At 37.3% G+C, this 17,090-nt stretch overlaps 1 protein-coding gene across 1 annotated transcript in view; it reads left to right on the top strand.

The window, feature by feature from the left end:
- L2HGDH (L-2-hydroxyglutarate dehydrogenase) overlaps positions 1-16,529 on the top strand; it is a 44,067-nt gene extending 27,538 nt beyond the window's left edge. Inside the window, exons 7-10 of the mRNA XM_034993313.1 lie at positions 1,117-1,284; positions 2,215-2,372; positions 3,688-3,819; positions 14,443-16,529. Of these exons, the coding sequence (XP_034849204.1) occupies positions 1,117-1,284; positions 2,215-2,372; positions 3,688-3,819; positions 14,443-14,638 (654 nt within the window). The 3' untranslated portion in view covers positions 14,639-16,529. The remainder of the gene's footprint in view (positions 1-1,116; positions 1,285-2,214; positions 2,373-3,687; positions 3,820-14,442) is intronic.
- Positions 16,530-17,090: the final 561 nt, after the last annotated feature.

Genomic DNA, 17,090 nt, shown 5'->3' on the forward strand with positions numbered 1-17,090 from the left:
AGCTCTGAGGCTTCAGAAACAGGTTTTATGAGAAAGAAGTCTAGGGACAGGAAATTACCTGGAGCAAGGGGGGGGGCGCTAGTTTTAATTTTTAATTAAATTTTTCTTATTTAATCTGTAGGAATTAAAGAGATGGGAATTAGAATGTGGTAGGGAATCGGGGTTAAATGAAATCATTTAGGAAATAGGGTGACAAATTGGCTAATGCTGGCAGGGTAGAGCAAAAAATATGCAGATGATCACAAAATAAAATTTATGGGAAAATATAGCAGCCTAAGATTAGTAGTCTGCTAATCATTAAAGCAAACCTTAACTATAGTGTGTGTTCTCAGTAAGTGTGGATTGAAAGGATGAGATTTCAGGGCACCTGGGTGGCTCAGTTGTTAAGCAACTGCCTTCGGCTCAGGTCATGGTCCCAGGGTCCTGGGATCAAAAGTCCCATATCGGTCTCTCTGCTCCGCGGGAAGCCTGCTTCTCCCTCTCCCACTCCCCCTTGCTTGTGTTCCCTCTCTCACTTTGTCTCTCTCTGTCAAATAAATAAATAAAATCTTTAAAAAAAAAAAAAAAGAAAGGATGAGATTTCAAAAGTAGCCTCAATTTACAAAGTACATATTGATCAGGAAGGAGAAATTGGTTGGTGGGTTGGATTTGAGCAAGATTATTGAGTGGGAAGCAACCTGAGAGTAGCAGGGTAGTTACTCATAGATAGGACAGAAATTGTCTGAAATACAGAGGAGGCCATATTGGTGGGAGCCATCCATTTAAATGAAGTTTGCTTCTTAATACAGCGAATAGTTAAGTTTCATGGTAGTTCTTAGTAAAATAGGGGTGTGTGTTTGTCTAACTTAAGTATCCTTGAAACGTCAATGATTGTACCTCTAAAGTACAAAATTTAAGGTGACATCTTCTTGCATGCTAATACCGTAAGTTTCTAGCTGCTACCTAAATGCTGAAGAACTTATTTTGCTGATACTTGTACTTAATTTCTTCTTTTAAAAGAAATAAAAAGAAAAAAGTCCATTTCTGTACCCTTACTACCCTTTCTATCATCTCTTTTCCCCCCTTGACCTATTTTTCTCCTCTCTACTTGCTACTGTTTATTTTCTTTTGCACTAGGGAGAGGAAGTTCAGTGTCAGTATGTTGTGACATGTGCAGGACTTTACTCGGACCGTATTTCAGAGTTGAGTGGCTGTAATCCTGATCCTCAAATTGTACCATTCCGGGGAGATTACCTGCTCTTGAAGCCAGAAAAATGCTATCTTGTAAAAGGAAATATTTATCCGGTAGGTAATGATGCTTCTGCCTTCTCACCCTTCTCCAGATGGCTGTGGGCAAAAAGGGAACGAAACAAAAACTTTTACTTGGGTCAGAAGTTAAGAGCTATTTTGAAGTGCTTTTTGGACAAGCATTTCACCTGTTTCACTTGTCATTAAATCCCTAAATCTTTATTCTGAAATCATGGTAATGAAATTGTAATTAAGTGCCTACAAGTGCATGTCTCTAGAAAGCAGAGGGTACCATGGGAGGGACTATGAAGAACCCAATTCCTCCCCCTCTCTGGTGGAAGGAGCACATAAGAGAACTTTCCCTTATAGCATGCCCAGATACCCAGCTGAGAAAGATCTCAGTTCAGGATCAATAGGTGCAGAAAAGGGGATGTGACCACTCTGTAGTTTCATGGTATAGACAGAGCCATTTACATGAAGAATTTAGTCTTCTTTCTGGAACTACTAGGTTGAACCAGATGAAATTGCTACTATTCAGCTATTTAATGTTTTTGATGGTGCCAAAACATACATTTTATCTGCTTCAACCTAATGCATTTCCACTTTCTAAAAGCCTATACTATAAATGAGTGTTTTTTCCTGGCAGTGCTGATTTTACTTGCCAGCCACAGACATTCCTAGTTTTGGGTGTGGGGCTGGGGAGTGGGGAATAACCTGAACTAGGACAGTTCTCTCTCTCTCTCTCTTTTTTTTAATCCAGAAAGAGGAACACATGGGACATATATATTAGTGTCAATAGCATCACTGTTTCCTGTGTGGCATTTCTAGGCAGAAGCATGTAAATATAGAAAGGAATATCTGCATAACAGATCAAAAGTAATGCAACCTAAATGCATTGGAAGAAAGTGTTTTATATTACTAGTTGAGTGTTTGCATGTATAATAGAATGCAATATGAAATGATAACTCTGCCATGTTAAATCCGTAGGTCCCAGATAGCCGGTTTCCTTTCCTAGGGGTTCACTTCACACCGAGGATGGATGGTAGTATTTGGCTAGGGCCTAATGCGGTTCTTGCCTTTAAACGAGAGGGCTACAAACCCTTTGACTTCAGTGCCAGAGATGTTATGGATGTAATTATCAAGAGGTAACTTTATTTATGTAAAAAAAAAAAAAAAGATTTTGTATGCTTATATTTTTAATGTGGGAAATTTTGTCTTTCTTGATATTCTATTTATTGGGTAAATCCTCATATTTGTAATTGGTACATTGATTTTTTTTTTTATTAATCCAGATTAGGAGCTTTGTGGAATAAACATAATGTTTTAACTACTTCAGGAAAATTCTAGGATGCCTAGGTTTCTCAGATGGTTTAACGTCTGCCTTTGGCTCAGGTCATGATCCCAGGGGCTGGGATCGAGCCTGCATTGGGTTCCCTGCTCACTGGGGAGGGTGCTTCTTCCTCTCCCTCTGCCATTCCCTCCGCTAGTGCTCTCTGGCTCTCTCTATCTCTCTGTCAAATAAATAAATTAAATCTTAAAAAAAAAAAAAAGAAAGAAAAAAGAAAATTCTGATGAGCCGGGGTAGTGTCTTGGTCAAAAAGAACAAGACCAAGAGCCAAACACTTATCTGACAATCCAAATCTTGTTTGGCTAATCTAGTTGAGTTTGGGAAAAAAAAAGTTCTTTCAAAATTAGTAGATGCCTTACACTGATAAGATCATTTCAAGCCAGTCACCATTATTTTGAAAAGCACTGGAGAAATTGCTGATAAACAAAGTTGTTTCCTTTCGTGGAAAACTAACAATAAATTGTGTTAACCTAGATGGCAGATTATTTATTATTGTAAAGAATAACTCAGTGAGGTATTTTGTTTGGTCCTTTTAACAGTGTTGCGCTGTAGACGGTTTCACATCAAAATCAGTAGAAAGCTTGTCAAGCTGTACTCGAGTTTCACCCTTAACTGATTCTGAAACAGAAATTTTAGGATGGGGCTTCCTAGCATGTGTGCTTATAAAAGCATATATATGTACACACAGGCTCCGTAGAGTCTCACTTGAGGATCTGGAGTATCTTACCTCTGGCTGACTGAAGAAAAATGGAGTAGATACTCCCATTTGCTTAATGGCTCTGATTTAAAGGTCTGTTAATGCCTTTTAGGTATGGTTTTGAAAGCGTGTAACATTTGCATTAGAAAACCTTGCTTTTGGCAGGCTTTATAGAATTCCAATTTGAAACCAGCATTCCCTGGGAATTTAAGTTTGGAAGGTATTCATTCCTTTGATGAAGTTTCCTTCTTATATTGACCAAAAGTTGATTTTCTTTTAATATGTGGGGTTTTTTTTCTGATTTTGCCTATATTTCTGTGATGCCACCCCCCCCAAATCTCATAGTTGTAAAGATGTTTTGTAGTAATAAAGAATTGCTTTCTCTCATAAAGATTTTTTTTTTTTTTGCTTTCAGTGGCTTGATTAAATTGGTGTTCCAGAATTTTTCCTACGGAGTTAACGAAATGTATAAAGCCTGTTTTCTCAGTGCAACAGTGAAGCACCTTCAAAAGTTTATCCCTGAAATTACTGTCAGTGATATACTGAGGTAAGGAAAAGCTATGAGGATTTCAAATATGGTCATGACCTAGGTGACCCTAGGAGGTGGTTCTGACTTGGTGATTTATAAGCACACTTGCAGAGTCTGAGTGCCCACTGAATCTTTGTGTGTCCTCTCTTTCCCAGCAAGCTGTTGAGTTCCCTTTGCAGTTCTGGCATCAGGCCTTGCTGCATTCTGGCCCTTAGTGCCCGAACTAGGTGCATTTATAATGTTCTAGGCTACCTTACAGCATTAAACTCAAATGTCCACTGCAGCTATATTGGGATGCCACCTTCACCTTCATGTCTAGCTGTCACTCATGATAAAAACATCTTGCCTGAAATTTTTTAATCTCCCTGGCTACTCACTATTGTCATTGCAAAGCCTTTTGATTTTAATTCTGTATAACATCATCGATCACCATGTTAACTAGGTAAGAAACACAGAAAACATTATGTTTTGATTGCATTTTACAACCTTTTAGACATACTTCTATACATGACATCTTCCTTTCTTCCTCTTTTGTTCTTTCTTGGGTCCTACTCCACTCAGGGATTGTAGCTGCAGGCCAGAAGTGGGAAGTAGTGTGATTAACAGTCAGTCTGAGTCCTGGTGCTCCAGGGATGTGAGGCCAAGGAAGGATAACTTAAAAAGGAAGGATAACTTTTCTCAAGGATAAAAGGCTCTCTGGACTTGAGCTGTACATTGTCCTAAATATCACCCAAGCCTATTTTCTTTTTCTCTTTGGTGATATTTTAGGGTGTTCACAATTTTCCCTGACCAAGCTATTGTTAGGCCTAATCAGCAATGTACTTTGAAGTACTCTCTGTCCGTGAATCCATCCCTCCATGAATCTCTAGGGTACTGAGTGTCTGTCTTCTCAGTAACAGCTGCTGAACTTGCCTGGAAAGAGAGCAATAATCATGTCAGCTGTCTCCCTTAGGGGAACTGAGTGTCATGGTCTAAATCTGACTGTAAGGTATCATTCTCAGCTCAGCCTCTTTGAATCCTTAGAAGAACTATTAAAACCCAGCTAATGTTTTTACTCTTATCTCTCTCAGTCCTTCTACTCACCTCCTGAAATGGAAGGGATAAAATTATCTAGGCTTTCTTTTCTTTCACTCACCTATAAATAAAGGCTTCTGTGTTTTCAGTGGTCTGCCTTAGCAGACTCCTTATGTTTTATATCTGAAAATAGATTGGTGAAATCTGGTATCTGTTATTGCTATTAATATTCCTTAAAAAACACAATAGGTGGGGGCATCTGGGTGGCTCAGTCGGTTAAGCATCTGTCTTTGGCTCAGATCATGATCCCAGAGTCCTGGGACTGAGCCCCACACTGGGCTCCCTGCTCAACAGGGAGTCTTCTTCTCCCTGTGCCCCTCCTCCCACTCATTTTCTTAATCTCTCTCTGTCTCTCTCAAATAAACAGATAAATTTTTTAAAAAGATTTTATTTATTCATTTGAGACACAGAGATAGAGTATGAGCAGGGAGAGAGGCAGAGGGAGAGGGAGAAGCAGGCTCCCCGCTGAGCCAGGAGCTCAATGTGGGGCTCGATCCCAGGACCCTGGGATCATGACCTGAGCCATAGGCAGACGCTTAACCATCTTAGGCACCCCTATGTAAAATTTTTAAAAAAACAAAGAGCCCACAATAGGTGGACATAGTGAATTCTGTATATGAACAGTTGCAGTGAATTCACTACCCATATTCTATTACCACACTTTAATAGAAGTGAAAACTCCTTAGACCAGTGGATTCTATATGGTAGAACTGGGTTTTGGTGAGTATTCCTGTCTCTGGGTGTAAGGGTGTGAATTTAATTTTCCAGATTCATTAGCATGTAGCAGAAAAGGGCACACAGCACTGTAGACAGGTATATTTAGGGACAAATTCAACCTAATCAGAGGGTTTCTCTTTGGAGACAGAAGCTGAACACATTCAGCAATTTCATATACTCCTTCCCTTGATTCCTGTAGCTATTAAAAGAAGGAAATTATCAGTAGCAAAAGGGAAGTTGTAGAAAATATGTTTGATACCATTTCATATATAGTTTATGGGTTGTATATGTCCTGTGAAAATAGTAACGAGCATGGGAGTAATAAGCACCTAATTCAGGAGAGTGGTCACCTCTGGGGAGAGAAGGGGATGGGGTCAGAGTTACATAGGTGGCTTCTGTCATATCTATGAGCTTTATTTCTTCAGCTGTTTAGTAAAAAAAAAAAAAAAAGGTGTTTATTATGTTATTCTCTGTACCTCTTTATATGCCTGCAATATTAAATAATAATAATAAAATAAGATCACTAGACTTTCCCACATTTTGAAGCTCAAGTCCTGCCTGTCTTGTCCCTCAGTGTAGTAAAACCATAAATGCTCTATCATTAATATTGAGGCAGAAGCATATTAAGCAGTTTTAGATAGTCAAAGAGAACTGAAGCTGCACTTTTAGTGGGATATTTAGCTTAAGATAGTGTCCTTAAATTGCCACCGAAGGGCATCCAGCTTGACTTCTTACTGCTTAGCCAGAGCATTTGGGGCAATAATTTACTGGCGAACATTGGATTGGAATGTAAAGTTATAATCTGTCAAATACGTGTACTAGGTATAATCTGTCAAATATATTTCTCATTGTTAAGTGATGATTTCTAAGGTTCTTAATTTTAACTCTGAAGTCCTTTCATTTGTTCTGTGATTAATTTTGACATGGTAATTTAACAGTTTTTATCTGTTAGTACTGTAAGAGTGGAAAAGATGAAGACACATATGCCAGGATCCCCTCTTTTTCCCACATTTCATTTAAAAAAAAGTCTTATTTGGGGAATTTTAGAGTAAGTTTTCAGGCAAGATGTTTTCATGGTGAGTAATAGCTAAAGACTATACTAAGTCATTGTGAAAGGCAAAGGTGAAAGCCAAACATTCCTACAATTAAGGTGATCTAGATCAAGGTTTCCCAGTCTTGGCACTATTGAAATTTTGGTCCAAATAATTCTTTGTTGTGGGAGACTGTCCAGTTCATTATGGAATGTTTAGCAGCATCTCTGGACTTTACCCACTATAATACGAGTTACAACCAAAAATGTCTCCAAACATTGCCAAATGTCCTCTAGGGGGTAAAATCTCCCTTGGTTGAGAACAATGAGTCTAGAGAATTTGGCAACCCTCGCACTACAAAATACTCAAGAGTCAGGAGAAAACATAAAAATCCCTTGAAATACATTATAGTTTTGAATGCAACAAAGTAAGGAGCATCCCAGGAGCAAAAACAAAGAGAAAATTGAAAACCTGTGTACTAAGAAGAATTGGTACTGATATTCTGGGTAGGAGGGGGGTAGATTTGCTGATTTTCATGCAAATATAACTGATCTTTATTTTTATTTGATACATGATTTACATACAATAAAATATGCAGATCTTAAGTGCTCAGTAGATTTTGGTGGTTGTATAAGCTCATGTATCCACCACGTAAAGCAGGGTATACAACATTAGGGACTTACATTTTAATTGCTGCTCAAATGCTGGGAAGGAGGCCTGTCTATAATAGGTAAAAACTTGGAACTGAGACCCCTGTGTAAAGCCAGGGGCTCTTGAAGGGCTATACCTTCAGTGAAGAGAAAATCTAGAAAAAAAAAAAATCCTCTTGGCACCAGGAAGTGTTAAGGAAAATTTTGTCTGTCCTGGTCTTGGGGGTAGGGGGAGTGTGTGTGTGTGGCGGGGCGGTGGGTGGAATCTCCTAAAAATCTAGAAGCTTGGGCCTGCCCTCACAAGTGCTTAGAGTTTGAATTTATACTACCATCTTGATCTAGGAACCTTAAGCTGAGAAATTAACTTAAAAAGTAGATCCAGGAGTGCCTGGCTGGTTCAGTTTATAGAACATGAGACTCTTGGTCCGGTCATGAGTTCCAACCTCACGTTGGGTGTAGAGATTACTTAAAAAAAAAAAAAAAAAAAAGTAGGTCTAGACTTGTTTGGATCCTTCTTCAAACTAACCATTTCTCCCTTTCTCAGTTTAAACAAATTAGAGAGACAGGGTAATTTGACCACAGACTGAATATTGTTGATACAAAACAGTTACTAGTTTTGAATTATTATTTTTAAGAATCCTTTTAAAAGAAATGAAGTGAAATGATATGCTATCTGGTATTTCGTTTAAAATAATTCAGCTGAAAAAAGGTGGATAGTGAGTGGAGATGTAGATGAAACAAGATTAGCTGTGTGTTGATTATTGTTGAAGTTAGGTAATATATAGATTGCAGTTCATTATGCCATTCATTTTACTTTTATATGTGTTTAAAAATTTCCATTAAAAACAAAAGTTCTTTGAGGGTGGTAGTACCCCTGGAGCACCAGATAGAAGCAAATGTAAAACCTTTATGGAGGGACATAACTTCAACCCAACCCCTATAGAATTCTCCTAGATAAAATCCTGCTGTTCTCAACAGGACCTTGCCATCAAAAGTTATAAAGCACCGTAAGTGAGAAATAAGCAGATAGAATAAATACCAGAATTAGACCTCTAATAACTTTGGTTAATAGTAATGTTAGACCATAAAGTAACCCAGTGAATTTAAATGGATAATAGTAATATTAGAAACCATAAAATAACCCAGTAACTTGAAAACGTGAAAAAGAATAAGACTCCCTCCCCCCAAAAATCTGGGCAAATTTGGAAACCAACTAATTAGAATTTCTATAAGTGAAGAATATAGTTCTTAAATTTTAAAACTCAAATGACTAAGTTAGATAGTTGGTTAGACCTACCTTAAGAGAAAATAAATAAGTTGAAAGGTAAATCTGAATAATTAGAGAATGACATTGCAAGATAAAGGTGCATGATGTAGAAACTAAAAGACATGGAGAAGAAAATGAGAAGATTCCAGACTATGTATTTCATAGGATTTCCAGAGAAATTGAGAAGAGGCAATACCTTGAAGAGGAGTATTTAAGAATTTCCTAGAATTGACAAAAAAGACATAAAATTCACAGGATGTACAGTGAATCCCATCTGAATAAATAAAACAAAATACAAGAATGGAAATAGATTATATAACTTCCAAATTAGTACAGGAGGAAAAAAGAATGTAAAAACTCATGGTACAGTTGGTTAAGCATCTGACTCTTGTTTTGGGCTCAGGTCATGATCTGAGGGTGGTAAGATCAAACCCTGGGTCTGGCCCCATGCTCAGAGCAGAGTCTGCTTGGGATTCTCTCTACCCTGTCCCTCTGCCCCTCCCCACTGCGCACACTCACACTCGCTCTCTAAAATAAATTAATCTTAAAAAAAAAAAAAAAGAAAACTCAATTAAGTCAAGAAAGGAGGTGAGAAAAACCCAGAAAAATCAGGTTAAATAGCATAAAATAATATGGTAGAAATCAAACATATCAGTGATTACAATAAATATAAGTGTGCTTAGTAGTTAAGACAGAAATTGTCATGTTGGATTAAAAAAATTCATCTGTGTGCTAGGCAAATTGCTTATTAGAAGAAAGATGAGGTAGGAGCACCTGGGTGGCTCAGTTGATTGAGTGTCCAGCTCTTGGTTTTGGCTCAAGTCATGATCTCAGGGCCATGAGACCCAGCCCCACGTTGGGCTCCATGCTCAGTGTGGAGTTGGCTTGGGATTCTTTCTCTCCCTCTTCCTCTGCTCCCCCCACCCCCCACCGCTTATATTCTCTCTCTCTCTCCCTCTCAAATAAATAAATAAAATCTTTTTAAAAAAAGATTTATTTACTTGTCAGAGAGAGACAGTACAAGCAGGGGGAGCAGCGGGCAGAGGGAGAAGCAGGCTGTCCGCTGAGCAGGGAGCCAGATGAGGGTCGATCCCAGGACCCTGGGATCATGACCTGAGCCGAAGGCAGACGTTTAACCAACTGTGCCACCCAGACGTCCCAATAAATAAAATCTTAAAAGAAGAAGAAGATGGAGAAGAATGAGTACTAGTCATTTTAGATAAAATACACTTTAAGGCAAAAATTACTAGCAATAAAGAAGGTCAGTATAAACTTGTTGCCTATAATAACAGATACGAAATACAGAGAATAAAAATGGACATAACTGCAAGTAGAAATCAACAAATCTACAGTTGTGGGTGATTTTAAGACCTGTTGATAGAAGATAGATCAAGCAGGTAAAATATTAGAAGATTTGAATAACACAATTAAAACACTTGATTAAATATGTATAGGACTCCACAACTCCCATTACAGAATGCTTGTGTTATTCAAGCCCTCAGAAAATATATACATACAAAGGCTCAAAAAGTTCTAATCCCCAAATCAGGTTCTCAACAAAATTCAAAAACTGGGCATAAAAAAACCATGTTCTTGGGCGCCTGGGTGGCTCAGTTGGTTAAGCAACTGCCTTCGGCTCAGGTCATGATCCTGGAGTCCCGGGATCGAGTCCCGCATCGGGCTCCCTGCTCGGCAGGGAGTCTGCTTCTCCCTCTGACCCTCCCCCCTCTCATGCTCTCTCTCTCTCATTCTCTCTCTCAAATAAATAAATAAAATCTTTAAAAAAAAAAAAAAAAAAACCATGTTCTCTTATCAATCCTTTTAGGGTGAAGATTAGTAACAAAAATGCCCCTGCTTCATGTTTGGAAATTAAGATGAACTAGTTTACTTTCCCTATACAATATGCTCATGTGAACTCCTATTTTTATTTTAGATTAACAGTAGATCCCATGGTGAGTTTTACAAATACTAAATTGTCCTATTTGGAACTGGTCAAAGATGTCAATTGTAGACTTTCATAGCTCTTTTCCAACTCGCAGGATAATGCCTGCCACAAAACAATAAAGCAATAAAGACAGCACTCTTCAGATGAAGGAATGCCATTAGTTACATAGTCACCTTTTGTTTCTAGACATATATAAGGGTTTAGAATTTACATTCCCATTCAATTTAGCTATAAATATATAGCTACAATAGCACTAAACAGGTCAATGTAGCTGAATTCACAAATATTAAATTTGCTAGCTTGTTCTTTCAGCTATTAAAAGAGATTTTTAAAGAATTAGAAGTTAAGGGGCACTTGGGTGGCTTATTTAAGCATCCGACTTTTGATCTCAGCTCAGGTCCTGGGTTTGGGACCCACATTGGGCTCCACGCTGGTTATAGGGCCTACTTAAAAGAAAAAAAAAAAGCATTAGAAGTCAAAAAATTAAGTTTCTAGACTTATTGAGTACTTACTATGATTAAGGCACAAATCTAGACATGAGGGTGAAATGGGGGTGTTGTATAAGATTTTGGCCCTTGGGGCACCTGGGTGGCTCAGTTTGTTAAGCATCTGCCTTTGGCTCAGGTCATGATCCCAAGGTCCTGGGATCGAGCCCCACGTCGGGCTCCCTGCTTGGTGGGGAGCCTGCTTCTTCCTCTCCCTCTGCCTACTGCTCTGCCTACTTGTGTTCTCTCTCTTTGCCAAATAAATAAATAAAATCCTAAAAAAAAAAAAAAGATGTTGGCCCTTAAGAAAGTTATGGTTCATCTTACCTGAAATTTCAAGTTATAATGCTCATGTCAAGATGAGGTATTCTGTGGGGGAATGCCTATATATATAATCATGCAAAGAAAAACCCTGAAGTTGCATTAAGTGCTAAAGAGGGAACACGAAGAATTTTGTAGTTTAAACATTTCATGTTAAGTAGTTAGCTTTACTTTGAGCTAAAGTGAGGTCCTTAGAAAAACAATATTGTATATTGTTTTTTACACTTTGGATTACACTTTGAACACTTGGGCGGGAGGGGACACTGGGAAGATAATTGGTGTTTGTAAGAAATAAATTAAGTATAGAGATATTTGTAATTGCTGTTAATCAGTATTGACTTACATTTGCTAAGAAGGGGAAGTCAAGGGCATGAACTAACTAAGCCTCTGTAAGAGAGGAAAGTTTTATTTTGATCACTCAACATCAATGGCTGGTCATGCCACTGTGTGTCCCCTACATGCTGGCCTTCTGCCAAATAAAAGGTGCCAGACAAGCAAACTCCTAGAGATGCTCTTAAGAGCAACAGCAGCTTTGTTCAGGAAGAGGGGAGAAATGCTTCTTTGATGAGCTGAGATAAGCTCATCTCATGAGAATGTATGAAATGGAGCCCATGCCAGCTGATAACATAGTGTACCAGCTGATCTGTATTCTCACCCGAAGAAATTTCAGCTTCAGTCTGGTTCTTTTCGTGTTCTAAGTGTTGTATCTGATTCTTCCTTGGAAATCATTACACCTCAAAAATCTCCTGCCCAGATTCCCTGCAGGCTTCTCTAGGGCGGATTACTTTATTGTTGTAATTCTTATTTACCTCTATACAAAGGAACAGTTAGAGCTGTGTAACTTCAGGCAAGTTATTTAATCTCTGTTTCTTTGCTGTTAAATATAAATGGTATCAGTCTCTTATAGTTGCTGTGAGAATTAGAGAGAATTCCTAGTACAGAGAAAGCACTTAGTAAATAATAGTTATTAGTTATCATTATCTTAATATCATTAGGGGGCATTGCTCTTACAGTGTTCTGTCTTCCTCAAGTACTTATCTTCATTGGCCCAGAATCACTAAAAATGTTTAATATTGTTGCCTGATTTCTTGAGTCTTCATGGTGTGTTTGGAGGCAGCTGTTTTCTTTTTTTTTTTAATTATTATTTTAAGTAAGCTCTGTGCCCAACGTGGGGCTTGGACTCACAACCTCCAGATCAAGAGTTGCCTGCTTTACCAGCTGAGCCAGCTGGGCACCCGTAAGGCAGCTGTTTTCAAACTCGGTTTTCTGAACAGTTCCAAGGGAGGTAATTTTTTTTTTTTTTTTTTTAAGGTTAAGCAGGATTTATTTTCATTTGTAAGAGAGCCCTGTTACAACAGCTTTATTCAATTCTCCTAAAAATGGTGGCATTCTTTTAAACTATTCTTTTAGAAGCAGCAGTTATATAAATAGAATATTGGATTCAACCTCAAAATGTGGGCCCTAGTTAGCTTTATTATTCTGCATGTGATCATGATAAAAGATTAGGATGTTCTTCACATTTCCAAGTTTTAAAAAGCTTGTTCTTACCAAACCTCTAAAAACAGCCATTTGAGAGTAAACCAGCAGAGCATTACATCATTCCAATGAAGTGTAGGTATCATTACATGCACCAACAAATGACATGGCTAGCTTCTGCATTCCACTTAAACAGAATTTATTTTACACCTATTATACCAAAGAGCATTTTAAACACTGGCATATAAACTCCCTAAGAAGATAAAGCAAAGACAAAAGTGTGTATCAGAAACAAAATACACTATCACTTAATAGTCTTCAAACATTATTGCACTTTAACTTCCATAATTTTGACAATGCATTCATGGAATAATCTGCAGACAACTAATTTTAACAGACAAAGAACAGTTTAAGCAGACATGACTGTCCTAATTGTTTATTAGGTAAGAATTTTACAAATATTATAAGCAGTAATGGTGGAGCTGGAGAGTATCACATCTTCTCTGTGCCGCACAGCAAGAACCACTCATAGTGTGCTGGAACCTGGGACCCTTTCTAAGGCCACAGCTCTTGGCTCTTGAGGCCTGCAGGTGTCAGCCCTCACGTCTCCCTGTGCTTGTGGTTTGGTGATACATTGGGTGTCAGGATTTCTTCTGATAGCTTTATGGAATGGATCGATGAGGATAACCTCGAAGAATTTGTACATGGACTCTTCGCCAACCCAGTAAGAATTCAGGACTCTCAGAGCTGCACAGTGGCATCTAGCTCGCTCTTCTGCAACAGACGGAAGGCCTCGGGCAAACTTCAGCCAGTTAACGCCATGGTGGACAGGCTTGCCCTATGTCTCACCCTTAGGAACTGGGCGTTTGCGGCCACTGCATTGCACACAAATCCAATATATGACACAGCCTTGCTTGGTCTTGTATAAGGGAGGTACTTTTGGATTCAAAAATATTTTATTCAGATTTCATCTGTGAATTTTAACTATTATCTTAAAAAAAAATAATTTGTGAACTCAAGTGTTATAAAAGCCAGAACTTTCATTCGTAAAGGCTCTTACCGTATTAACATGCTGCCAAGTTAATTCATTTTTGTGCTTTTCCTATCATCTCTGTTTAATCGAAGGTTATCCTGATAAACTGTTGAAAATAAAAACAAACTGCAAAAAATAACTTGCTGCCATTTGCAGATATTGCTTTCCAATTTTAATTTACAATCAAAACAAAATGCAAAATAAATAGAATTCTATAGTGGATATTTAGGAATGCAACTGACATACATAACTTCTATTTTTATTGCTTTGTATTAGAAGAGACTTATTCCCATTGACTGATTTTATAATAAATTCATCTTATAAATCCAAATTAAGTCATCTGTTCTAATTGTGGATTTATCTGCTACTTTGGGAAAAAACAAATATTTATAAGTAAATATTTGTGTATTCTTTGGTAGCATTTATTGACACTGTTATGTGGCAGGCATTATGCTCTAGGCTAAGGATATATTTGACAGGCTACAAACTGATAGCCTTTGGCTAAACACAAACCTATTGGGTTTCTGCATAATTGTGCATTTAGAAGAATAAAGACTATTGATTTAAGAATACTTTGAAACCACTGATTTGTAAAGTGTCCTACCTCTTCCAGTCAGTTGACTTCCACTCTTGCTTTTGCAGAGGTCCAGCTGGAGTAAGAGCCCAAGCCCTGGATAGGGATGGAAATCTGGTAGAAGATTTTGTATTTGATGGAGGAGTTGGGGATATTGGAAATCGCATTCTTCATGTGAGAAATGCACCTTCCCCTGCTGCTACTTCTTCTCTTGCAATTTCTGGAATGATTGCAGATGAAGTACAACAAAGATTTAAATTGTAAATAATGTAAGGAGACTGGTATGCATTTTAATTTCCACATTCAGCAACAAGAATATACTAATTGCATCCTTTAAGAAAAATGATTTGAAAATCTCATTTTTAGGTATCTCGTTTGGGTAACAACCGAATTGTTAGAATGCTGTAACATAGAAATAATAATTTTTTAAAGTCCATGCTCTTTTACCTTGTGAATAAAGAAGCAAGGTACAGTTATATCTGTCCTGAATCCCTGACTTTGTTATTGACCTCTCCTCACCAACCATGATCTAGAGATTTGGCTCTTCTAGAATTTCTGGGAACGAATGCACAAAAAATTGATTATTCCCTTAACTGATGGCACAGAAAATTGATTATTCCCTTAACCTTTTGGCTTTATGATATCTCACCTTTTTTTTTCTCTCCCAAATAAGAAAATATAGTATATTGTAGGTTGTAAACCTCCTTTTAATTTTAATTAGTCATAGGAAAACTCACATTATTTGGAGCAACGGTATTTGTATTTGGGAATTTAAAATTCTTGATTTAAAGAAAATATATGAAATTTCACATTTTTAAGTAGTTTGAATAAGAGCCTATATTAGCTATAATATTTGTAAGAAATAACTTCGCAAAAGAAACATAAAGCCTTTATTATTCCCAGTCTTTTTATAACTGACTTAGTGTGGGGTTACCACTAAAGCAGTACACCATGAGTGGTTCTTGCCTACTCTTTATAGTCTTTTGTTGTTAAGAAACTAAAAAAACTTAGAACTGATAGGTTTTTTATGAGAGCAGTTTTAGAATCCTGACACTGGTATACAGAATTCTGTAATTTTAAAAATTATTTACCTCCATATCTCTGTTTTTCAGTCACACCACGTTTCTCAAACGTTGGCCAAGATCACTAATTATTCATGCCTACTTGGTTTTCAGGGATCCTATGAACTTTTATGAGGATATTTCTTCATTTGGGGGAAATACCTAACTTTGAGGCATTCACTTTTGTAAACCGCAAAAGTGCCTTACATTCATGTGTACTTCATGAGTATTTTAAATTGTGGCCCAGTGCCAATACTGTATACTGTATATACGTGTGTGGTCTCTGTTGGAATGATTCTTGCAGTTCAGAAAGTTGGAAAATAGAAATATAAATGAATTTATGGCAGCCTACTCATTGCAGAAACTTTTATTACAGAACCATCATTTAGATGAGACATTTTCATTCATTCCTTCATATATATGCTCTCTCAGGATTAATCTTCCACTGTTCATTCTTTCCTCTTATCTCTCCAAATCTGTGTGATAGATGAGTAAGGATGTGCATTTTGACTGATAGGAAAAACTTCTGTTTTCTTCCTTTTCACTTCAAGCCTCGGTGATTACATTGTTTGAGCTACCTCAACCATTAATCTGAAAGGCTGTATCACCAGCTCGTGTTCAAGAAGTAGCACATCCCAGGTATAGACGAGGCAGTTATTTGACACTTGGGATGAGCATTTTGAAAGCATTCAGAAACCAGCCCTAATGGTACTTTGTAACAACTGATTCCTCCAAGAAATGTGACACACAGGATATTTTTCTATTCCATTACAAGACTATTAAGAGATGGAAAATTTTACAATTCTGTTTCATGAACAGCGACATTGCATATATACTAAGCTGTGAAAGGTTGAAATTACAAAAATAACTATTCTAATTAAAGCAACCGTTATTCCATTTGGGTCTATATTATGCCCCCAAAAAATACAAGTGAAAAAAATTATTGAAAGTGTTTTGAATGTGGAGGTTATTCTATTTGTAAAACACTTTATATCAATTGGGTTTTGTTGTGTAATACTGATATGATATTTAAAAGTTTTGTGTACTTCTGAGAGAAGAAAAATGTAAATTAATATTAAAATATTTTAATGAGCCTTGGTGTTGTGAATATAATTTTTAGTTTCATAAAAACTCTGATTCAAGTAAATGTTTTGTATGTGAAACATGAACTATCATAGCTTTAAATAGAAGCCAATCTTTAAAAAAATGAAAAAACTATATTTGTGTATAATATAAAAATGAGGTTTATATTTTAGGTAAAAAGTGGAGCACTTTCCCACTTACAAAAATGGCTTTCAATTTGGTAATGGTGGCAATATCTGGTTGAGCTCAGTGTCATCTTCATACCCCAGAGCACCAGGGAACATTGTTTCTGTTCCATAGCAGAATATATAATGTAACATATAAACACACAATGCTTTGCGGGAGGTGGGGGGGCAATAAATCAAATTGGAGTTTCATAAATAATTATAGTTTCTCTTAGGAAGACATTCTGGTATGCTATCTCTTAGAGGGCTTGGTTTCTGGGCATAAGCCTCCCATAAGGGTTATAGGGCAAATGATCTGAGAGCCTGCTCCAACTTCATTTCAGCAGGTGGACTGTAACAGGACCAGAGTTAGCTACAGCAACAAACCATGAAAGTGAGTGACAATGA

This window comes from Mirounga leonina, unplaced genomic scaffold (genome assembly GCF_011800145.1).
Source record: "Mirounga leonina isolate KUSES-001 unplaced genomic scaffold, KU_Mleo_1.0 Mir_82, whole genome shotgun sequence".
In the NCBI taxonomy this organism is placed as follows: Eukaryota; Metazoa; Chordata; class Mammalia; order Carnivora; family Phocidae; genus Mirounga; species Mirounga leonina.